The following is a 25,005-nucleotide window of genomic DNA, read 5'->3' as shown; positions in this document are numbered from 1 at the left end:
GACAACGACTGCAAAATCATTGATTTTTGCAACAGACTGGAGATGGTTCATTGCTAGAATGTTAGACTTCAAATACATTTTTTTTGAAGCCACCTTTTTCATTCCCTCCCAAATAAAAATTCAAATTGTATTTCTACAAAGTTAGTGGGATTTTGTTTGGAATAGTAAGTCTGGGGACCATGTCTTCCTAAGTAGCAGGACAAAAAAAAAGTAGAACTGTAATCTGGAAAATAAACTAAGGTTAGTTTTGGAAAGACTGATTTGAGCTAAGATCCTATGGACTTCTTGGAAAATGCAAAATCTCAGAGTCTCACAACTCCTTCAAGGAGAAAAAATGTAAATTCACCTTCCACTTTATGTTGCCTGAGGTTTTGTTGAGTGTTCTCATGGAAGTAGTTGGTGAGTTGCTGGGTTTTGGTTGGTTTTAATAACATTGAAATTATCACTGGCATCTGAGACCACAGGGCGCTTTTTGATAGATACCTGGATGGGAAGAATTTCTTTCTGGTAGAAATTTTGATTTGTTAAGGGAACGCTAAGGGTTCAAGATAAGGTTGAAAGAAGTCACAAGCTTTTTTTTCCAGAAGAAAAAGTGAAAAGGTAATGTAAAAGTCTTTCCCTCCTCTTCTTCTACCAAAACAGAATTTAATGTATTGTTAGGCTATAGGGTTTCCCCAAATCCATAAGAAAGTCAGAAAGATTGAAGGACATGGTTTATGTATGGTTAGCAAATAACATGAAGTGAAGCAAATTTTTACCATAGTTCATAAAGAAATCCTTGTTGATCAACATAAAATAGTGTTAATATAGTCATAAATTATGTCTTATGTTCCTCATAACTGCTAGTGAAAACACTTCCAAATTGAAGCAGAATGCATCATGTAGAAAATTAAATGTCCAAATGACTATAAATCTTAAAACCAATTCTTTACTAAAAGAGAACAACCATATGCAAACCATGATGATCCAGAAAACAATATAGTGTAAGACACAAATAATTATAATAAAGAGAACATATTGCAACTATGAAGTATAATAAGGCAATAAACTGGGAATACAAGACTGTTTAGCAGCATTAAAGCTATGAAGACAGGTATTAGAAACTGGCAGTTTAAAAAATAACCTCAATTAAAATCAGGTAAGGAATACATAAAACTGAAATATATTTGAAACAACCCAAAACTAATTTAAGTTTAACTGGAGTTCACATCTGTGTAAAATACTGAATAACCTTGCAAGAGATAATTTACTTTCAGGTTCATAAACTTCTGAAGAAAAATTTCTTTTCCCTCTGTTATGCCCTTAGAGATCCAAGTATCAGGTACTATCAAAAGTATATCCTGGAAGAGGAGAATCCTACCTAGCCATTTCCTAATAATTCCCTATGTAATTCCATCAGATGTTTTCAAATTAAAAAGTAGATACTATTAAATGAGAAAATGTGTTTGTAAGATGTCATTGGTTTTTCTTTAAAAAATTTCCTCTTGAAATGGAAACAAAAATATTAGAAGTTCCCAGCATTGCTGTGAAAGGACGTGCAAATCTGCCAGTACAGTCAGGTCACAAAGCAGGACATATTAGACTCCCTGTTATTCAGCTGCAAAGCTGTCTCGAGTTTATTTGGCATTTGCTGATTCCAGGAGTAGCTGCTCTGTGTCTGGGAATCTGCTAAATCCCTGCCCAAACAGCAGGACTGGTAAGTCTACACACGTAATCTAGTTTTATTACTTACTGTCTATTAAATATGAAGTATTTTTGCTGGAATAGCTTACTTACGATATTATCAAGTTACTTCTTAAATAATATGGAGAAGCCCCCTAGAACAGCAGAAACTGACTTACTTTTCTCTGCATCAGGTTTAGGATAGCTTTCATAAGATTAAAATATTTTATCATAACAGGAAGAGTTTTGTTCCTGGACAAAAGCTCGTAACTTTAAATGATTTCAGAAAAGAAGCTAGCCACGCTCTTTAGGAGCTCATGAAGAGGCCATTTCATCTGTACATTTAGCAACATCTTTGCTTTGTGCACTTAGAGCAAAGATAAAAAATCTGCAGAGAACATAATGTCATTCAAATAAAGCAATTTCAACAGACCAACTTAAATCTTCACATACTTGCTGCTTTATTTTAAATGTTGCGGATAAAAATATCTCTTTCTTAACTAGTAATTTCTTTTTTTGAACACTCCTTGGGAATCTCCTATCTATGCCAACCAATCAGCCAACATCACTGATCTCAGTGTGCCAGCAGCACATTCAGCACCACTCGTGGTCCCAGGGCACATCTGACGTCATCACAACAGGACTATGATGCTGACCTGAGGAAGAACTTGAGGCGTGTTATGAGAAATTTTTTAGATTCATACACACAACTGGAAACTGTGTTGTTTACAGATATTTTGGTGGGGGGGGAGAAAGGAAACAGTCTGAGGTCAATGTCAGAAGCGATTTTATTTTGTTTTGAAAGCATCTATTTTCAGAGTCCCTTTTACAACACTGATAAAAGAACACAAACTATCACTTTGGGGTGAAAAGTTATGCCTCCCCAGCGGCATTGCTAAACTCACCCAGTGCTCTCAGATTACTTCTTGGAGGTGGGTGTTTAATCTTCTTATCAAGACAAGAATCTGAGACCATCCCTTCTTGGCAAACTCCACAGGAACAAATGGTTCTGTGGCAGTTACTATAACCTGACAGGTCCTGAAATAACAAAACTGCTTTATTTGGTGGAAAGATGGATCTCTTGATGCTCCCATATCTACCAATACAGAATAAAGTTTCAAGCAATGATGCTCATTTTTGTTATAGTTCAGAAGGGATACTTCCCAGATACTATCACCCACTTCACTTTGAAATAGAGCTATTTCAGAGTTTGCTTTACCAAAAGCAAAGTTGCTATATTGGTAGGAGATTCAAATTTGCATATTCCCAGGCCCCTACAGAATCTGCTGCAAAGACAGAACAAGATACTAGGTGAAGGGAAGCCTATGGCAATACAACTGATCAAATTATTTTCTATTTAGAACGGGAAAAGGCAACCCCACCATATGTATGGAATAAAGACCCATAGACCCCACATCACCTGAGAAATGTACAAACAATGCCCAAACTGTAATTATAACCATAACTATTTTTTATGCTGTTAACTACACTACAAAACAAAGGGAAGCAACGCAGAAAGAGATCTTAATTTCCCCCCAAACTGGTGAAGAGAACCCCAACACGTAACAGAGCAAGATTAAGAGATGAATTCATACCCATGTAAATAACCTCATGACTTGAGCATTAAGTGTTCAGTACAGCTATACAACACCCACAAGCACAATTCTGAAGTAATCCCTGTAGGGTAAGAGAATGCAGCTGCCTTTGTCAAAACATAATGAATTTGGTTTGGTAAAGGATGCTAAAACTCAGGGTGGAGTCTAATTTTGAAGAAGGGGAGGAAGAGCAGGGGACTAGATGCCTTTGAGAGGATGAATGAAGATTGACACCTTGTGCAGGGAGCAGAATACCAAACTCTCTGCTTCTTTAAGTCCTGTCCTGCTCTGTGCCTGGGCAATTGGGCACTTCCTGTATTTCTCTTAAATAATTCTTGATATTTTTAAACTCTCATCAACAACCTTGAGACCTGTTTTTCAGGTGTGGAACATGATCCTGTCCATGCTGCAGCCAAGAGCAAGGCTAGAAAGAATGTAACAGGTGAGTAGAGTTACTGCACTCTGCCAAATTCTTCATGCCCTCAAACACTCACTAAGAGGTTTAGCTCCCCTGTGAGCTGGAAATTAAGTTTGAAGGTCAGTACCTTTATTCATACTTTTGATCACAGCTCAGGAGTCCAGTAGGATTCTAGAAGCTGTGCAGGGTCAGGATGCAACCTTCCTAAGTCCCTCCCGTGACACACACTACAATAGGCTGCAGCAGATTAGCAAGGAAAAAGCCCTAATTTAATTAGATGTCCAAGTTTTCTTGCATTTTTATTTTCTTTTGTCCTTTTCCAGCAAAAAGGTTGATACCACCTAAGATTTAATTTTTTTGTTTTACTAGCTGTTGATTTTTAAATAATAAATGGTTCTTTTTACCAAGAAAAGTACACTTGGCCTGCTCACTTAAACAATTCCACCAATTTACACATTTATTCTAAACCTTAATTCTTAAATGTTATGGCAGAATAGTAAATTATTTTCCAATTTACTACAGGGGACTAATTTATTTATCTTTAATTTATATTTGTTTTCTTTACAATGCAAATTCAAATCTTATTAAACTGCAGAAAAAACTGGTTATAGTCAGTGAGCCAGTTAATCACACTCACTTATAACAGAGAGGTTGCATTTAACAGAATTTATTAAAACTGATTATGCACATAACATTAACTGTTTTCCCCACAAAAACCTGCAGTTAACAGACTGTACCTACAGTTTTTAATCACGGTGTCCACAACCTTTTAGTTAAGAGATTTGAGTTTTCACTCTAATTTTTTTAAAAGAATTCACTAAAAGCGAAATAAGCTTTTAGGATTGTTGTTTATTTGGGGTTGTTTTTTGCTTTTTTTTTCTGGTAACTTCCTAAAAGTTTATCAACTTTGAATGAAACAGTAATTGAACTGAAGCAAACTACAATAAAAAAATAATTTTGTTTCATTTGTGCAACAGCAAGAGCTGTCCCAAGAGGAGCAGTGGCTTAAAAAAAATCTCCAGGTCCAGGTGCTCAGCCAGTGTTATCTCCAAGTTTAATAGTTTGGCTCTGCACAGGAGAAAGTAAGACTTTCTTAGATGAAATGTATGCATACTGGGCTCTTCACCACTGTTTCTGAAACTTTCCAAGTATTTTACATACACAGGTGCAGAAGAAGCAAAGGCTAATCATACTAGCAATGCAATTATTTTGTTCATAGCAAAAAAAGGTCTTTCACTGCTTGATATTTCCCTGCATTTATTTGAATAAATAAGGGAAAATACATGATCTATTTAAAAAATAATCTTATAGTATAAATTTTCATTAAATGCAAGTTCCAATTTCTCAGTTCTTTCATTTATTAATGCTAGTTTAAGTAAAATATCAGATTAGACAACATATATAGGATTATTTCTCAAATAAAAGTGTTCTTGGACCAAAACCTTGGAATGAAATGTATTTATAACTGCAATTCAAAACTTTCACAGTTCAGAAACTTTAACCAAGACTTAAGGATTTATGTAAGTAAAAGAAAAACTAAAGACAATTTGTACTTCTCTGTTTACCAGAGATAGATGCCTGTTAACCTATAATACCTACAGACATTGCCACGAGTTATTTCTGAGTACAGCAGATTTTTTGGTATGCAGCTGTGTCATGACCATTGAGTAGCCTCAGTTCCTCATGATCAATTATTTCATCTTACACTTTATTCCCAATCCTCCAGTCCTCCTCCTCTATCTCAGCAACCTATGGCAATACCACCAGATTTTTTTTACCTGGTCATTACCAAAAAAACCCCAAAAAACAACAACATACTGATCTCAAATTGCCTCATGGGATCTTCTAACTGGTGACTTCTCTCTAGCCAGACCATCTCCCCCATAAACAAATCTCACTGCCCTCTTCCCATGAGCTCCTATGACAGACTGGGTTTCTCATACTAAGCCCCATCTAAACTACATTGCAATGACTCATTGTAGAGCGTTATAAAAGCCTGGTTGAAATAGAAATAGGTTTGATCCCCTGCATTTCCTTGCCTACGGAATAAGCTATCAAAAAAGATATCAGGTAATGGGTATGTTTTTGATAAACTGTTGCAATTTAATGTCAAATATTTGGCCATCAATAATTCTCCTTTCCTACCCTCTCTTTGCACTTCCTTCTCCTGGCCCTCTCCCTCCATGGTTCAGGCTGACATTAAAACACACCAAACCTAGTGGATGCAAATATCAAATCTTGAGTGACAAACACTACTTGTAATGAAACATCTTCTGCCATACCTACTACAGCAAGATCACTCATTTCTTTCTCAGTTAAAGGACAAGTGCTGTGATTTGATCAGATACCGAGGAAACTGGTTCACAAAATGGGCAATCTGGTATTTCTAACCATCTTAGACATCTATCTAAAACTCTGCTTTGACAGCTTTCTGACAGACCTTAAAAAATGGGGGGGTTTGTTTGTTTCATGCTCCTCAATTTCCAGACAATCCAAATTAAACACAGAGAGAACGTGCTACCTCCTGCATGCCTACATGTGAAGATGGATGTGAGCAAAGATGCAGGAAAATTAATCCCAGCAGTGAATATGGATTTGTTTCCCAAGTAGAAAGGAATTCACAGCTTTGAATAAATGAATGAAATTAAATAATGATAAAAACTAATCCTCCTGGTCAAAATAAATTATTTTATGTAACAAACAGATGGAATTTTGAGGAGGAAACAAAACTATTCTTTTAAGTCTTAAAACCAAAATTGCTTCTGTTGTCTTTGATCTGATTTAAGTTGTATTAAAGGTCAATGAACATTGGAACAAATATTGCTAAATACTGTACTCAATGGATAGAAAGAAAGAGGAAGGTTTGGCTTTATTGTCCATAACACATCACACAATGAGCTCACCAGAGTTACCAGCTGGGGCCTCGTAAACCACATTGACCAAAAAAGGCAAAAGGCTTCGTGCCTGGAATCCTTTCCCAGTTACCTCACCCGGTTTCTGCTCGCCTTGCTACAATAATTGGAGAGGTCATTTTTTTAAACTCAGATGGAGTAAATCAACAGGCTGTCCAATGCAAAGCTGGGTTTGTGTAGTCTCTGGAGAGAACTCAGCTTTATTTAAACTGAGTGTGTACAGAAAAGGAAAAAGTGAAATATGTGCAATAAAAACAGAAGAGCACGTAGTATAAATCAAGAAGAGCAACTGATGTAGATTTTTGTATATTGCCAGTTAGATTACAAACACTAATGTTTTATGGGGAACATTTCTCAAATTTGTTGGGTACCTTCAGGTTTTTGAAATACATGTGAAGACTTGGTCTTTAATGTTATTCTTGTGATGTTCCAAAAACACTTGAACTTTGCACTCTGAGTTTATACTATCCCTGTATTTAAAATATAGCTTTGTAACATCAACAAGATATATCTTATCCTCCATATTCTTTTGATTTTTTGTCACCATATACTTGCCTGAACTCATTATATTTTTGAAGAAAAAATTAAATATTCTCATTCTTCATATTAAAAACATCTATAGGATATTCATCATGGTAGTAAAGATCTTGTGAACTTATTTATTACTAAAATAAAATGGTGATTCTCATAATTTATAATTTTCCCCTTTCTCCTCTTGGAGGGTGCAGTTTGCTTGTATTTATCTGCAACTGATTTGTATCTGGTGTTTTGTAATGAAAGAAAAAAGCCCAGAAATCACTTTTAAGTGCTCTCTCACATAATCTTCCCCCCAGCAAAATTTGACAGTAGTACCTGATATAATTTCAAGTTTTGTACATTGGTAACACAGTTAATAATATTCTTCTTCCAAAAAATTTGGAAACCCAGCTTAACAGGGTACTAAAATTTGTAATGTCAAAGTCCAATTAGAAGACAGAGTTCAACACCCAACAGCTGCTTGGATTTCTAGCTACTGCTAAAATTGCCAGTGCTAAAGGCATACCAATCTTATGCTTCTATACCCAATCTCTTTAAATGTTTGTCCATAAAATATTATGATGCAAATTAATTGCAAAGTGACAGTTCGAGAAATGTGACATTACTATCAGCTATCTTGTGGAGTTTGCACCACCCACAGAATCACAGAATATGCTAAGGTGAAAGAGACCCACAAGTACAACTCCTGGCCCTGCGCAAGACCGTCCCTAAGAGTCACACCATGTGCTCAAGAGCGTTGTCCAAACACTTCTTGAACTCTGTCAGGCTGGTGCTGTGACCACTTCCCTGGGAGCCTGTTCCAGTGTTCAAACACCCTCTGGGTGAAACCTTTTTTAAATATCCAACCTAAATCTCTCCTGACTCAACTTAAACCTTTTTTAAATATCCAACCTAAACCTCTCCTGACTCAACTTCACACCATTCCCTTGGGTCCTGTCACTGGTCACCACAGTGCAGAGATCAGTGCCTCTGTTTCTCCTCATCAGGAAGCTGCAGTCTGAGGTGAGGTCTCCCCACAGTCTCCTCTTTTCCAGGCTGAACAGAGCAAGTGATGTCTGTGTCTCCTTGCGTGGCTTCCTTCACCCCCTTCATGGCCCTCCTTTGGACATTAATAGCTTCCTGTCTTATACTCTGTCACCCAAAGCTGCCCCCAGCACTGGAGGTGAGGCTGCCCCAGCTCAGAGCAGAGCAGGACAATCCCCTCCCTTGCCCAGCTGGCCATGCTGTTCTGATACACCCCAGGACAGGGCTGGCCCTCCTGGCTGCCAGGGCACTGCTGCCTCATGTCCAACTTGCCATTGACCAGGAATCCCAGGTCCCTTTGTGCAGCACTGCTCTCCAGCATCTCATTCCCCAGTCTGTCCTTACATCCAGGGTTGAACCATGCCAGGTGCAGAATCCAGCACTTTTCCTTGTTGAATTTCATCTGGTTTGTGACTGCAGAGTCCTCTAATCTGTCAAGGGCCTCCCTGCCTTTGAGGGAATCAACAGCTCCTCCAGTTTTGCATCATCTGCAAACTAGCTCAGTGTCCCTTCCAGATCTGTGTCCAAGTCATTTATGAAGATGTTGAAGAGCACAGGGCAAAGGATGGAGCCCTGTGGAATGCCATTAGTGACAGGTCACCAGTTGGATGCCACCCCACTCATTAAAACCCTTTGTGCTGATCTGTGAGCCAATTCTCACCCACAGCATGATGTGTTTACTCAGCTGAGTGCTGGACATTTTATCCAGAAGGATCCTATGATAGCATGGGAAGATTACACAACAGGCTGCCCTTGATCAGCTAGGTGGGTTAGCTTGTCATTAAATCAAATCAGGTTTGACAAGCAGGATTTTCCCTTATGAAACCATGCTCGCTGTCACCAATGACTGCATTGTCTTTCAGGTGTTTTTCAATACCTCCCAGAATAAACTCCATAACTTTACCAAGCAATGAAGTCAGATTAACAGGCCTGTGGTTTCTAGGATCCTCCTTGCACTTTTTGAAAACTGGGACAACTTTCACCAGTCAGCTGGGATATCTCCAGTTTCTCTTCAGATAGCAACATGTACACAGAAATGTTTTGGGCAGGAGAGGGATAACAGAGAAACAGAAGTAAGTTTGGATTTGCTATGAATACCGTTCTACACACTGTTGTAGGCTAAAACTAGAGAGAAAAAAAATCTCATACCTGCTGTGGACCTGGTAAGGTCCACTCAACTGATGAGTCTACAAAAAACACAAATAAAAAGTGACATTCTCAGCCTTCTGTGAAACTTGCTGCTGAAATCCAAACAATAAGAAAACATCTACAGTAATTTCACGATTATAAGCTGCACCATTTTGACTAAAATTTTGGTCCAAACCTGAAGTGCGGCTTATAATCAGGTGCGGCTTATATACGGACAAAGAACAAAAAGTTGCTGTTTTAGTTTGGAGGATAGGTGTCTGCTGAGAAAGGCAGGAACTTCTCTTTGAAATGGAAAATGTAAACCCCCTCCCTCCAAATTATTATAATTTTGAAATCAAGGGGCTTTCAGGTAAAAATATGGGAATTAGGAATAACAGTTCTTTTCTAGGGAAATTAAAATAGAAATACAGTACTACAAAGAAACAAACTCCAAACCCTGACAAAGTCAGAGTACAACCTGACACCCCGTCAGGCAGGGTGTTGGTAGCAGTCCCATTAAATGGTGGTTGCATCCTCCTGCAGTGACAGATGTGGCTCAGTTGGAGCAGTGCTCCTGCAGAAGGTGCAGTTTCCCTCCGGAGGTCCAGTGGTGATGTGGAGAAATCTGATTTTCCTCTGAAGTGCAGTGGAGAAAGGGGCCACCTTAGTGTCCCAAAACCTCTGTTTTTATCCTGGTAAGAAATGTTGAGCTCTTCCCCCTGGCTGGAGTAAGTTCCAATAGGATGAAGTAATTTTATCAGTCCCACAGTGGGACTCAATGGCCATTAGCAGAAAATGACTCGCTGGAGGAAGGATGGGTTGTGAAAAGATAAAGAACAATGCCCTACCTGGTTTCAATGGACGGCCCATTAGTAGAATATCTCTCATGGAGATAAGGATCACTGCTCCCACCCTCAACAGATGGTGATAGAATAGATACCTTTTATCACACACTGTATTGTAACGTGCGGCTTATAATCAGGTGCGGCTTATATATGGACAAAGAACAAAAAGTTGTTGGCACCCGGGAGTGCGTCTTATACTCAGTGCGGCTTATAATTGTGAAATTACTGTATATCTTTTGTTTGCCTATCAGCACAGATCATCCCAGAGGAGTTCAAAGAGCCAAATCTCTGCACAAACCTTCATTAACTGGAGATAAATAACCAGCAAGCTCAACTCATTCTATATTTATAAGAGCTTATAAATGCTCAAGGGCTGATGCCAGTGAACCAAAGTAGGGATAAGCAATCTGACCATGTTCTCCACTTTACCAATAATGGCTTTCACAAAGCCCAAATTTCTACTCTATTTCATATGGGTCTCATTATTCCTAGATCATACAATGCTATTTTGTAATTACTAGAAAAACAATACTGAATGTAATTAAGCTCTGACTTGTTTGTGTTGATACCATTTAGTTAAAGGCCAACTGTAATTGCTTCCACTGATAAAAATCAATTCAAAGGCAAATGTATCACACTTGGTTATGATGGTATTCTGAATCTCTCATTTCTGAGTTTGGCAGTTGAACTCCAACTGCAGTGCAAGAAAATATGTTTGTTTGACATCTTATGAAACAATGACCTGTGAGAGTTCTTAGGGTATCCATGTGTCAAGCCAAGTATCCTGGACTCTCCAAAACATACAGCACTGCATAATAAAGTGCATTAGACACTGAATAAGAGTTAGCAGAGCCAGGCTCCTTCCTGAACAAATTCTGCACAGTGTAATGTGACCACAGACAAGTCAAAACAACAGCTCTAAGAGGAACAGATGCAGATATTTTACATGGAAGAGATATGGAAAAGAAACCAGCCACTGCAATACACCGAACAGAGAGGACTTAACCTGTCCTGTAGTGCCCTACCTTTAATATTCTTGATAATACAAAAAACAAATAAGTCATCTTCAATTAGATCATTTTGTATGTGTTGACATCTACTGAGTGATATAGTCAAAGGAAACTTGAGTGTTCTGCAGAGAGTCCTGTGAACCACCTATGGATTGTCTCTATCACGCAGCAAGACAATTAGTATTATGGTGGATTGAGCTTTCAAATAGGGTGCTCTGAAGAATGATATCCCTTAAACTATGAGAATAAGAAATGAAACAGTACTACAAAGAACTGGATGACACTAATAAAACCTACTGAAAACTAAAAATAGTTTTGTGCTGGGATTAAATTCTGACTCGTGCAGCATGGTAAATAAACTTGAAGTCCTGCATCTCACAGCAGCATAGGGGTGGGACGAGAGAAGAATGTAGTTGTACACAAAAACATATCAAGTGAAAGGGTAACGAACACCCACTTCAGAGAAATCTGACCTCAAGTTCGCAATAAAAATTCTTCACAAACATCTATTTAGTTCCTGTGTGGAAGCAGTCCCATGTGTTTGCTACACATTCACAACAGCATTACAAGAAGCATAAAGTTTTGGTGTCTCTTTCCAATAGCTCTGTTCTTCTTCTGAGTTTCTTTGAGCACAGAACCTCACCTACAGCATCAGAGAGCTTTTTCTTGCACTTCTTTAACCTTACAAATGGAAGGTTTCCCAGAAATTTTTACGAGTACTAATATAAGATGAAAAATGTTTCAGAGCTAGCGTACTTTTGTAGACAGAAGGAACAGTTACTAATCGTAACCTCTAACTGATTACCACAGCCTCCATGCATAGCCCAGACACTGTGATCAGAGCAGTCACCAACAAGTGCTCAAAAATTCAGGATCAGACTGAAAACAGTTCCTCTAGACTAACAGTTAACTCCAACATATTTTCCCCCAATATATCTGATTTCCTGAGCTGACTACTAAACCCTGATATAGACAACCTGCACTGTCTCTCTCACACAGATATAACACCCAACACCAAAGAACCAGATAAAATTGCCAACTGAAGCACTTCCACCATAGGAAAATCACTGGAGAATATTAAGACGAATACTCTGGCAAAATGAACATGAACCACAGCACTGCATCAGCCATGTAAAGAAGAGAGGGAAAGCAGAAGCAGAGATCAGGCTGAAACTGTCTCCTGTCTTTATACAATGTCCTCTTGAGGGACTCAAAGCAGCTGTTTGAATCCTCCCTGCGGTTCTGGGTTAACCCAAGATGCAGCATAATGTAAATGCAGACATCAGAAGGGGAACCCGATGCCAGATGGTAGGAATGTGCAACAGTAGCAAGAGCTGTGCTCTACGGATATTATCAGTCTTTAAGCTCCATTTCTAAATTGTCTCCTACTCTGAAGCAAAGAATTTAGTATCATTTACTAACATATTAATGAGGATAGCATCAAGCCTGTTTGAACAGAAAATGCCTATTTTCAGTCCAGCCTTCAAAACACACTGATAAACTCAAATAAACATGAAATGAAAAACAACCCCAGACACTTACTTTTGCTGCTCCTATTTGCTCTTTTCGAAACTTCTCCAGTGGTGCTATTAACACATCATTAGCATTCTGGATCTGCAAAGTTAAACATAAAAGATATCTTCTTAATACAGAGTATTTGCAGAAAGTGGAGTCACTATAACTCTGCCAATGTGCAAAACTGAAAAATGCATGTCCGAAACATTCTGGTAAGAGCACAAGGCAAGTAATCATGTTTTCTTTACACAAAGCATACAACACACACGTACACTAGTCTACTAGAGAATGTTTTTATAAATAACTAAACAATTGTGATGGAAGATGCAGTAATTTTCTCTCCAATATGCAGAAGGTTTTCTGGAACTTAACTTCCATTTCTTCCATCTTGTTTAAAACCAGAATAGAAAACGAAAACTTTGAGGAATATGTTTTGGCAAAACAAAGACGACAAACATGTGAACACTGAATAAAAAAGTCTGTGTTTATGGAATCTGAAACTTTGACAGCTGAATCTTTTTGGTTACCCCTTTGGATTATAGACCTAGGTACACTGAACAGAAGAGAGTGTGGCAGAGAACTCTAAAAAGGTAAGTGGGCACTTAAAAATACTCTAGATTGTGTTCCTTCACTTTTCTAGTTTTTAAACTAATTTGAGATGTCTCACAGCTATTTTTATCCCTTTAAGCTAAACCAGAGTTCTTAATGAAATACAGTTTTCCTCTCATGGCCTCTGTTTATTTAGTATAAATCCAGTCCTGGGAACTCCTCCTTGAAACCCATTCCCAGCAGAAATCACCCAAAGAAGTCTGTAGTCTGGAAACACACATGCAGCAGAATATAAATGGCAGCCAAGCCATCATGCCACTCACCAAGGAAAGGTAGCATAATTTCCCCATGTGTCTTTTAGGGACAAAAAGAATAATCTGTTAAATTGACTTTGCTGATGAAAATCAGAGAAACTAAAAACTGTCAACATATCAGAAATAAAGTACAATAAAAACCATTACAATATTCTATCATACAGACTACAGACAAAACTCTGGGTTTTCTGCACAAGTAGCTTTTTTTTCTCCTCACCAGTACAATTTTTACTAATACTCATCATTTGGGCTTTGGCAGGTTTAGTGGTCTGGGCAAAGCTAACATGCACGTAAGCCAAATGTGATTCCTCCATAACAGTAATTGGTAAGTTACATTGTCAGTTGAGCACAAAAACTTTCCAAAATGCTCCAATAAAAACTATATAGAATAAATCCATTGAAATACAAACACACTTTCTTTCTTCCCAAACCTAACATTACAATTGGAAATACCACAGAATCATCACATCTCTTAGCAGGGCAAAGTGTTACAAGAAGCTGAGAATCTCTTTGACATCCTTATGAAGTGAAGCCCAAGACAGCAATGGCAACACTGGAATGCTTAGTGATACCATGATCAAAATGTGCTACATTTTAAAACAAAAATCAGGCACAGAGGATGAGAAGGAATTTTTCATTGCATTTAAGATCCTCCATCAGTTCCACTGGACCAGACTACCTCCACTACTTCAAGTGGATACTTACCAATAATACACAGATTTTTAGCCATCATCCAGCAATCTAACTGGGACTCAACACCTTTTGCGAGGTAAAGTGCACATGCTTAGCAAAAGATAATATCAATCCCAAGGATCACTAAAGCAGTGCAAAACTTAAATGATTTGCCTACCATCAAGCAAAATTGCAGTGCATATGCCTGGAAGCAGCAGCTGGAAGTTTTGATAGCTTATAGAGCATGTACATGGCTTTTAGCAACATACAAAGAAATCACAAATGATCGCTGCAGTCACTGGTATGGAAACATGGATGCAGGTATTTTTTTTCCCCACATCCCAACATAAGTTTCTGCCCTTCCGATTCATTGCTAAATATGTCACAGTTCAATTAAGGAAGACAACATATGTATATTATTAAGTAGCTACTTCTGATACCAGCACTCACTACTAGTCCTGTTGCTAATAATTGCTAGTCAAACTAGCCCCATGTGGAGCCAAATGGCCCCTCCCTTGACTCATGCATCATGCAGCCTCCATGCCACACCAGACCTCACTGCATTTATTGTCCCCTTGGTAGTGTTGAAGTGACTGAAGCACAATTCCTGCCCATCCCACTCAAAGTTGCTGCGAAAAAAATGAAGCATCTTGGAAAATGAGCATCCTGCTTCAAATACCATGGAAGAGCATATACACAGAAAGCACATGGAACTGAGAAGGTTCATCTGAGAAGTAAGTGGCTTTGCTGGGCTGAAGCACAATGCTAATACACAGTTATTTATGAAGTGGGAATGGACAGTAGGCATTTCCAGGCTTTTATCTAGATGGAGCCTGTGCCTCTGAATAGATGAATAGATTTGCTAAGCCACATCAACAGAACACACTGCAAACTCATCCCAGGGCTGAAAGGTTCTACTGGCAAGAGCCCTGTTGTGAAAATTAATCTCCCAGCAAAATGAGGAGCTAGGCAAGAAATAGACTTTGGTTTTGAGGAGGGAGAGTGTGGCAGCAAAGGACATAAGAAAATCTCATGAGATGCATATCAACAGTCACTATTACAAAATACAGAATGCTCCACTGTGTAAAGACTTCCATCATTTTTTACCAGGTTTTGCCTAGCTTTTGGAAAGTGACAATTATAGAGAAAGAAGAAATTTTGCCTTACATATTCACTTATTAATTTCCTTTCTTTGTCAACTACTATCACTGCAACTACCTTACAGTTTCCTTCTTAAGGGTTATAAATCAGCATACAGCCTCCCCACACACACTCTTCTCTGTCCTGTGAAAGTAGCAATCCAATACTCCCACAGCCATTTCTATGGAAATCTGATTGCTTTAGATAATCTGAAATTTTCACTGTGTGGTCCTAATAGAGTAACTTTTTCCTGCCAAGATGATAATCCCTCTCCTACTCAGTTATTGTGCTAGGTTGAAACGAGGGACACTGGGAAAAGGCAAACAAATGTCAAAAAGACTGCAACAGCTTTTGTAACCAGCAACTTCAGAAATCCATCTTGCATTTAAAATATGGATCTTAACTTTTCCAAGCTTATACACCTTTAGAGAAGTTACATTCCCTTGATCTAACACTTATTGAATGTTACACAGTTCCAGTGCTCAGCATAGTTAATGTGGAAGTCAATCAAATTACGTGATTGTTTCTCTTGCTTGGCAAAAGCAACGGTCTTTCTCCAGAAAAAGAAAAGAAAAAGAAAAACACAATTTTAATTTACTGACAGTTCATCAGTCTTTTTTTAATTAAGATGCTAGACAAGTATTAGCAGACATAATATCAGAATATTACTTTAACATTTGGGAGAGCTATATTAGATACAGTAATAAAGAAACAGACTTTTCTAAACTATAAAACTTTTTCAGATGTTTATCATTGGTATATATAATTCCATTTAGTTATAGTTAACTCTACTTGTTGATAAAAGCACCATGAAATTAGTACCACCAAAACCACTCAGAAGTTGTAAAATATATTAGAAAAAGAAGCATTTAAAAATTCAAAATACTTTTTCCAAGGCAATTTGGACAACTTATGAGGTTGATAATTGTTTGCATAGCTGCAACATTTCAGTACACTCTGACAGCCTTTAAGACAATGTGGTAAAGCCACTTAAGTTGTCTTTTCTGACTCATGATCATCTACTTTTCCAACCTACCCTCCTTCTCTCCAGAAGTTAGCTGTGAAATTGAATTTATGCACCAATACTGAGATTAAACTGTGGTTTTTGCACATCACAGAAAATATATCACACTCCACATCTATATTTGAAGACTTTTTGGGCTAGCAATTTTTAAACTTTTCTTTTTTTACTAAAACTTTCAATCATTAGAATGAAGAACATTAAGAAAATCAATAATTATTATATAGTGTTAGAAAGGGAAGAATATATTTTTTGCAAACATATTTGAACATTTCCATTTCTAGGTTTTCTTAAATTCAAGTCGACATTATTTTTTGATTGACTTTTCTAATTAGTTTTCTGATTTTTCTGAATTTGGGAGTGAATGATATACAGCCTGTACATGCAGCATTCTTCTTTTACTTAAACTGAAAGAAGGTAGATAAAGATTTACATGGAAAGAGGATAGGTTTAGATTAAGTATTAGAATCAAATCCTTTACTGTGAGGATGTTGAGACACTGGCACAGGTTGCCCAGAGAAGAAACTGTGGATGCCCCATCCCTTGAAGTGTGAAATGCCATGTTGACTGGAGCTCTGAGCAACTTGGTCTAGTGGAAGGTCACCCTGCTCATGGTAGAGAGTTGGAGCCGGATGATACTTAAGGTCCTTTCCAACCCAAGGCAATCTATAATTATACTTTGGTAGAACCAGTGGATAGAAACTGAAATTTACCTAAAAACATTGATGAAGCTGCAAATTAATTTTTACATACTAATAATACAAACAGAAATTTTAAGCCCTGAATTGTTTTACAGGTTTTTATCTTCACCTCAGTGTCTACAGAGCTGAACTGCAGTAACAAGAACAGTCAATACCTTTTGAGTTTTGTATTTTCATTTGTAGGGATAAGGACTAGTTAGGTCACAGAAAGAACTGATTTAACAGATTTACCAATTGCCAGAAGAAGACAGCAACAACTTATGTGAGATACATTTGCAGTAACAGAATTAGGAATTTTATTAAATTTATCTGAATTATAGCAAAACATTTTAACTATGAAAAAATTTTAGGTTTATATAGTGTATCTTGGAAAAACACTTTTTGTTCCTAAATCTGCTATGACTACTTTTCATGGCAACACAGAATGACCTCACTAGCACATGGCAAATAGAACTCATTTCCCTGAAATACTGAATGACTCACAAATTCTAAATGCTGATAAATACTAACTTTTTTTCATGTCAGTATAAGACTTCTAGAAAAAACAAATTAATTCAAAGGGGGCAACAAATATCATAGCTAATATATGCACAGTAATGCATTACTAATTGAGAAAAATATTTCTCTACTAGACAAAAATATATAATTCAATTTTAAATCTTAAGTTCCTAACAATTCCTAACATCTGATCAAAATATCTCTTCTTTCAGTCTGAGGCCCGTAATCAATACAACTTCAAATACAACAGCTGAGACCAAATACAGACAACCAGGCTTTTGTATAACTTATGTATCAAATTGCATGCTACAAAGAACATAAACATGCCATGATAAAACACTAGTCATGTATTTAAGTGCACAGTTTCTGTTTTAGAAGTTAAAATGTGTAAATATTACACAAAGTTAATATTGTGAATTTCAATGCCTGTAGCTACTTGACCTTAGCAAGACAAATATTTTTACAGCTTTGTACAGAAAACTCTACACAGACAAATCACATACTTAAAGACAAATAATATACTTGAAGTTTATCTTATTACCTTTCACCTTTAAAAAAAAAAGAAAAAGAAAAAGAAAAAAAAGATTACATCAAACACTATCCAAGCTTGTGTTAATTTCCTAAAAATATCACTACCACTGCCACTTAAGGTAAAGCTGATGCTAAAGGTGATTGAAAAGACACAAAGTTTTAACTACAGATGATTATTAACATAGGCTGGACACTTCCACGTACAATGTGTAATGCAACATTCAGCTTCTTACCAAAACCTAAAGCTGTATCAAGTGGTATTAATACATTGCCACAAGGGGATGCTTAAAAATCACATGCTAGTCAAGGCTGGGAGCAGTTATACATGTGAATCAAAGAATGGTTTGGGTTGGAAAGGACCTTATACCGGGTACCAGACCCTGTCATGGGGAGCAATGCTTTCCACTAGATCAGTTTTTTTCTCAAGTATTTTCAAGTGAACTTCGATTTTCTATATTGCATTGTTTGTGTTTAAAAGTACATTACTGTAGTGTCAAACCTGAAGTGATTGTTTGTTAATATAATAAAAAATTACGCAAGAGAATATGCACAAAGGCTGCCTTTAACACAAAAAGGCCAGTCCCCATATGGAGTCCTCACAAAACATCAGAGGAAAACCAGAACTCATCTGAAGAACAACTGAAGAATTTCAGATGCTAGGTGTCCTCAGGAGCTTTTTCCGTTTTAGTGATTACAGAGCAAGCAGATAAAAAAGCAGCCAACCTTCAAATAAGTCAGTCTTCATGAAGAATCTGACTCAGATCTACCATCTGCTTTTTAAACATAACATTGATATTCTAAAAAGTACACATTGATATGCAGTGTAGATATACATAGAAAAAAATATGGTATGTACATATAATATTTTAAAACCAACATTACAAACATAATTTCAGATCACTGATACTCTGAGTTGGAAGGGAGCCACAAGGATCATCAAGTCCAAATCTTAAGAGAATGGTCCATCCAGGGACTGAACCCACAACCTTGGTGGTATCAGCACCAAGCTGTGACCCACTGAGCCAATCTTCAGGGTCTTGTGTATCTTGACTGTGCAATTACTCGATACAGGTCTTGGTAAACGAAGGCTTCCTGATACAATTTTCTATCAGAACATCTAATTATGAGTGAGTGGACAAACTAGATTTGAAATCTTCACCTTTTCAAGTATTTGCCATCTGATTCTTTTTTTTTTCTGCTTTCAGAAGTATTTACTATTCCAAAAATAGTAAGTTACAGGGAAATTAAGGAAGATAGAAGTTTCATTTGAAGAAACCATATTTAGAGAAAAATATCTCAGAGAAGTAAGGGTCGATCTTTTTATCTCTGTGTCCTGAGGTCATAGCACCTTAATGCTTGAATATTAACTCTAAGCCCCCTCCCATCAATGCTTCTTTCTCTTTCCATGTTATGAAAAACTGACAAAGTTAGACAAGTACAGATGCTGTGTCTTCTATATGAATCAGAAGATCCTGAACTTCCCCTTCATCTAGGAAATTATATCCTTTAGGGTTCATTGGAAAAGAAACTGGTTCTATAGCCACTTTTTTGAGTGACAGAATCATAGAATGGTTTGTGTTGGAAGGGACATCGAAGATCATCTAGTTCCCCATCTGCCATGGGCAGGGACACCACCCACTAGATACCACCCAGGTTGCTCAAAGCCCCATCCAACCTGGTCTTGAACACTTCCAGGGATGGGGCATCAACAGCTTCCCTGGGAAACCTGTTCCAGTGCCTCACCATCCCCACAGTAAAGAATCTCCTTCTAATATCTAATCTAAATCGATCCTCTTTCAGTTTAAATCTATTTCCCCTTGTACTGTCACTACTGGAAGGTTGGTTGCTAGAAGATCCCTTCAAAGCCTTCTCTTTTCCAGGCTGAACAACCCTCTGACAGAGGAAAAATCTACCAGAAAGCACACAACTTCATTTGTGGAGAACTATGGATAGAACAACTATCTTGTAAAGGAAATTGCTGGTAAGATCTTAATATCTGTGATAGTTTAGGATAATTTTTAATGGAATTTTGATAATCTCACTCATATCCTGATGAAACCCAAATCTTCCCGTGGAGCTCAAAACTTTCTCGCACAGAAAACTTACAGTGGGTAGTACATGAAAGAGTGATCCTATCACTGTCAGAGCTCTCCACTTTCATAGTCAGTTTTGCTTTAAGTCCATACAGAACTCCAGGACTCCTTTGCTGGAGACACTGGGCCACTGTTCTCACGCTTCATTCTAGCCCTCTGCCCATGAAGCTTTCCTTCTTCAGGATACTGTGAATTCCATGGTAGCAAGAGATCTCCACCTTTTATTTCCCCAATATATATTCAAATCCCACAACAATTACCCAAGCATTTAATCTGACCCACTGTCCTTTCTGTGACTTATGCTTAACTATGGTAACACCCCAGGAATTCCAAAGGAAAAAGACAAAAAAGCAAACTCCAAGAAGTGCAAGCTGTTGAACTAGAAACTGGAGGAGAAGAGAAAAAAATATTTAAAAATTACTTCTGAAATTAGAAGTTCAGTTCTGTCAAACCCTTCAATTCAACAAGCTAACAGACCCTCATATATTCATGGCTTATTCACTCTCCTCTACCAGGTGAATAAGACCCTTGGAAAAGTTAACAGCCTACCAACATTAATTTGAACTCTGCCTTTTTTTCCACCAATCTCCTGTGCAGATAACCTATAGGGCAAATTAAGTATAGAGTATCACATCAACTGTAACTGAGACTAGTACTAACAAAAATCACATATTTGAGCTGAGAAGGAAAAGAAACATTTCATCATTCTTGAAAGCATGTTTAGCACCAGGGACTGTACTTGTACCCTTTTGTGTGCTAATGGTACAATGGAAAAAAAAAGAGGGAAGTCAATTCAAGAATTACTCCCAGAATTGCACTTGAAGGAAAAAAACAAATTTAAAAAAAAGAAAATAAACAAACAAAATCAGAGAACAAACAGTCCCACTTAAGCTAATATGATTGCTAAACACATTATAAAAACAAGCAAGCCATGCAGAGAGTACCGTGACTATCTTTGTGATCATTAACCATAGGGAACTTCGTCTTGTAAGTTGGGGAGAATATCAAATACCAGAAGGTCCTCTCAGGCTCTCAATCTCTGTCCCATTTGGTAGTTTCCTTTGTTCCTCAAAAGTATCAGCCAAGGAAGAAAATAGTTATAGTTCATAAGCAATATATTTTGGGAGCTCATTGTCAGGAATGAGTTGACATTATTTTAGAAATACTCCCTTGCACCATCTGCTTTTTTTTTCCTATTTTTCAACTACCAACTATCCTACTAAACAGAGTATGTAATTAAAAAGAATTAAGTTTAAAATGCTTTCATTACATCAGCACATGAATGAAGTATTTATACAAGACACATTTCATTAACTTTATAGTCCAGCAGTCTCAAAGTTGAGTCACAGTACCTAGCAAATCATCCTCAGTCAAGTACCTAGCAAATCATCCTCAGGCATCTTACCTTTTCTTGTGGTAGCTCAAACTTTATGGCAAAAGACAATATTTATGATACTTCAGCATTTAGAGATCCCAAGGTCCGGTACAACCTTTCATTAAAACATTGATTCTCTTGGAAGGAATCACCAATATTCTTCATGTCTGCAATGGCTGTGAGCAGAAGTTCCCTTCGTCCTTCCAGGAAACCAAGCCTTATGAATGACTCTGAAAGCCTGTGCCCTTAAGATCATGCTGTACTAACACTGGTTAAGTTGCTTTAGGGCCAAGGAACAACACGGAAGTATTAACTATAAGTATTGGCATTAAGATAAAAGAAAAAGACAAAATGTATTTTGGAGTTCAAGTAACAGCTACCACACAAAATCTGGAACTTCAGGTGTTCCCTAATAAATCAGTTCATGCACTTCCAACAGCGAGATCCAATAGATGACATTATCATCTCAGTAACACCAGCACAAAGAATGTCAAGGACTTATTGGGCAATTAGCTCAGTCACACAACATTAGATATCCATGGTCTCTGGACTTGATACAGCCACATAAGCTTCTCTTCCCAATCAATGGGGAGAAATAAGCACAGGATGCCTGTGATCCATTCAGACAAGATACATCACATCATGAAATTGCAAGGTTGTCTGCAATCAAACTCAAGTTTGTTAATCTGCTTACAAGAAGGTAATTCTGTGTAGATGTTATTATAAAGGTTTAATACAACAGTAGTTAGAAGTTTCCAAAAGAAAGCAAATGAATGTCTGGGTCACTGGGCTTGAAGTCTACTTTCCCTCAGAGATATTGCAAACCCATTTAAAGTTTTCTGTGATAAACAAAAGAAATCTGGGGCTGGGCAAGATTTGCTTTTCATTCAGCAGAAAGCAGCTAGATTCAACAGAGACAGCAAAAACATTACAGACATTATAGGATTCGGTAAAGGTTACTGTCGCATTAACTTCAGTCTAAAGTATAGACTGGCAAGTATATGGCAAGTCTAATGTAACCAAACAGATGAACTACAAATATAGTCATACTCCAAAATAGATAAAGAATAAATTAACAAAGCACTGTAACCTATGAAATAGTGTAAAAAATCACTTGCTTCAGAGTTAAAAAGAAAAATAGTAAAATTTTAACTCTATCGTCATGCTAGATAGGGATCACGTGAGTTAGATTTTATTATATTACATCATACAAAATATGACTTAGTCTAATCCCAACACGAAGTAATATTTTAATAACTCCTGATTTCCTTTTATTGAATTAATTTCTAGCATAATTATTACATTTATCACCAACTGATTACATGTGCAGTACTGAAACAGGTATGTAATCAAAACTTCTCATCTGATCTAGGTTATTTTTCCTGTCAAAATCCAAATTTATCATTTCACATCACTTCTCTTTCAGAGCGGACGTCACTCAGCCTCAGAAATAACCATTCGGCCCTCCATCCCCTGGCAGCACGCTGCCTCCACTACTCACACTTTCTGTCATTCACGGGCATCAAGACACCAGATTCACCAGCTGACCCCAGAATGTGGCAGCTAATTGGTGTCTGACAGAGACAGGGCTCACACAGGGAGCTCAGAGAAGCTGAGCATGGAAATCAACAGAAAAAACTGCATCACCAGAAGCCAGAAGTTCCTACCATCTGACTCTAGTCACTCAGTGCTGCTTCAGAATTATTTTTTGTTACCCACTGGCAATATCTTATAGAAACACACCAGAGCTTCCCAATGGAACAAATATTTAGTGGAACTATACAAGACGCAGCATGTCTTACAAATGACTTCAAGTACTTTACAATTCTTTTTCCTAGTTTGTTCATCTCTTCATGAATTGTAACCATAAGAAACAATTCTCAATGACTGCAAGACTGGACTCTGTAGATACTGCTCAGTGACTTACAAGACTTGTGAGGAAGGGTAAAAACAAACTTAGATGAAAATACTTGCACCATGAATTTACAGCAGTAAGTTTCAAATGCATCTCTGTAGTTCTTGTTTTGCATAATAAGGTAGGTTGTTTATGACTGAACTTATCATTGCAGGCAAAAGAAAGCAAAAGTTGCAACAAGATTTCCATACATTAAAAGTTTTTAAAGATGCAAAATGGTGTTTGGCATGTTTAGATAAAGTATATTATCAACACATTCATTTAATACTTATTTTTAATGCTACTTCCTTTTAATTATCCTGTTCACCTAATGTATTCATTGTCTGTGATTTCTCTGGAGGGAAAAGATAAATATTCATTCCATCTGTTTTAAATTCCCTATTTGAGAATTTGCGGTAAGCTTAATACATCTTTCTTGCCTTATGAAGAGAAAATATCATTATATTTAAAATCCCAGAACTGTTGTTATTTTACAGCAGTTAAGTTTTAATGTTTGTATGCTAATCTGTTTTGGTTATAAACACAAGATTCTTGGGCATTGTTGGACCACTAATGCTTCAAGCATGACTTTAAACAGCACCAAGAAGAAGCTACTCAATTCCGACCATTTTTATGTGGACAGATACTGCATTTATAATCATCCTTCACTAAGTGGTTTGGTCTGCCAAACCAAATTTCCTTTACATTTTAAAAGCTGATGCTCAGATTTTCCCACTGAGTTAAGAAAGTGTAGCAGACCTATATTATCAATCACTCCAAGCAGGATTAAAGTCAGAGGCTACAAACCTGCTGCATCACACCGTGAAAAAACTGCCTCTGATAACACATAGAGGCAATGAGATGTCTAATACATTTTATGGACATTTATGCCTTAAAAATTATTTACAGCATATAGTACAATGGCATCTGCCTTCAGAAAGCAGATTTGTTTGAGGAGGAATATTGGATGCCTTTCAAGCGTTGGGAACTGCTGAAGTGAAATTGCTACACAGACCTTTATGTTAATTCTGGTTTACATCTTCAAGATGCACAAAACCAAGGCTTAAGAAAAAGAAGGATTACAGAAAGCAGTCATATTCAACGTGTATGCTCCACATGAAAAGTCAGATACTCTCTTTTCTCACAATTCTTTGTTTTATTTCAAATCTCAAAAGACTGCTATATTTGATTTTCTTTAGGTAGGTGAATGAAGAAACAAGTTAAATACCTCAATTATTTAATCCAAATAAGACCAAACTGTATCTTTTCCTGCTACCATCATATTTAACAGATTTTTATAAACTTAGATTACAATAGGAAAACCATGTGATGGTAACCTTCAAAATGTCTTAAAATTTTTACCAGACCTTTAGAATATATTCTTTTTTTAAAATAGAATAATCACATCAAAAAATTACATTTATAGCACCTTTTAAAATAAGAGATTGCATTAAAAATTTAATACTTTTAGATGCTATGATCCACACATAATACCAAAGTAAATGCACACAGCCTTCTGAAAAAGCAACACAAAGTACTCACAAGACAAACGTGGAAATGGAGAAATGAAAA

The 25,005-nt window shown here is 37.1% G+C and overlaps 1 protein-coding gene across 1 annotated transcript in view; it reads right to left on the bottom strand.

Moving 5' to 3' along the window:
- Window positions 1–25,005, bottom strand: part of LOC116992838 (rho GTPase-activating protein 42) — a 156,965-nt gene that overhangs the window by 60,931 nt on the left and 71,029 nt on the right. Inside the window, exon 4 of the mRNA XM_033052847.1 lies at window positions 12,673–12,744. Coding sequence (XP_032908738.1) covers window positions 12,673–12,744 — 72 coding nt within the window. The remainder of the gene's footprint in view (window positions 1–12,672; window positions 12,745–25,005) is intronic.

Source organism: Catharus ustulatus, chromosome 2 (genome assembly GCF_009819885.2).
Source record: "Catharus ustulatus isolate bCatUst1 chromosome 2, bCatUst1.pri.v2, whole genome shotgun sequence".
In the NCBI taxonomy this organism is placed as follows: domain Eukaryota; kingdom Metazoa; phylum Chordata; class Aves; order Passeriformes; family Turdidae; genus Catharus; species Catharus ustulatus.
The sequence above is the reverse complement of the archived record's forward strand: the minus strand, read 5'-3'. Positions and strand labels throughout refer to the sequence as shown.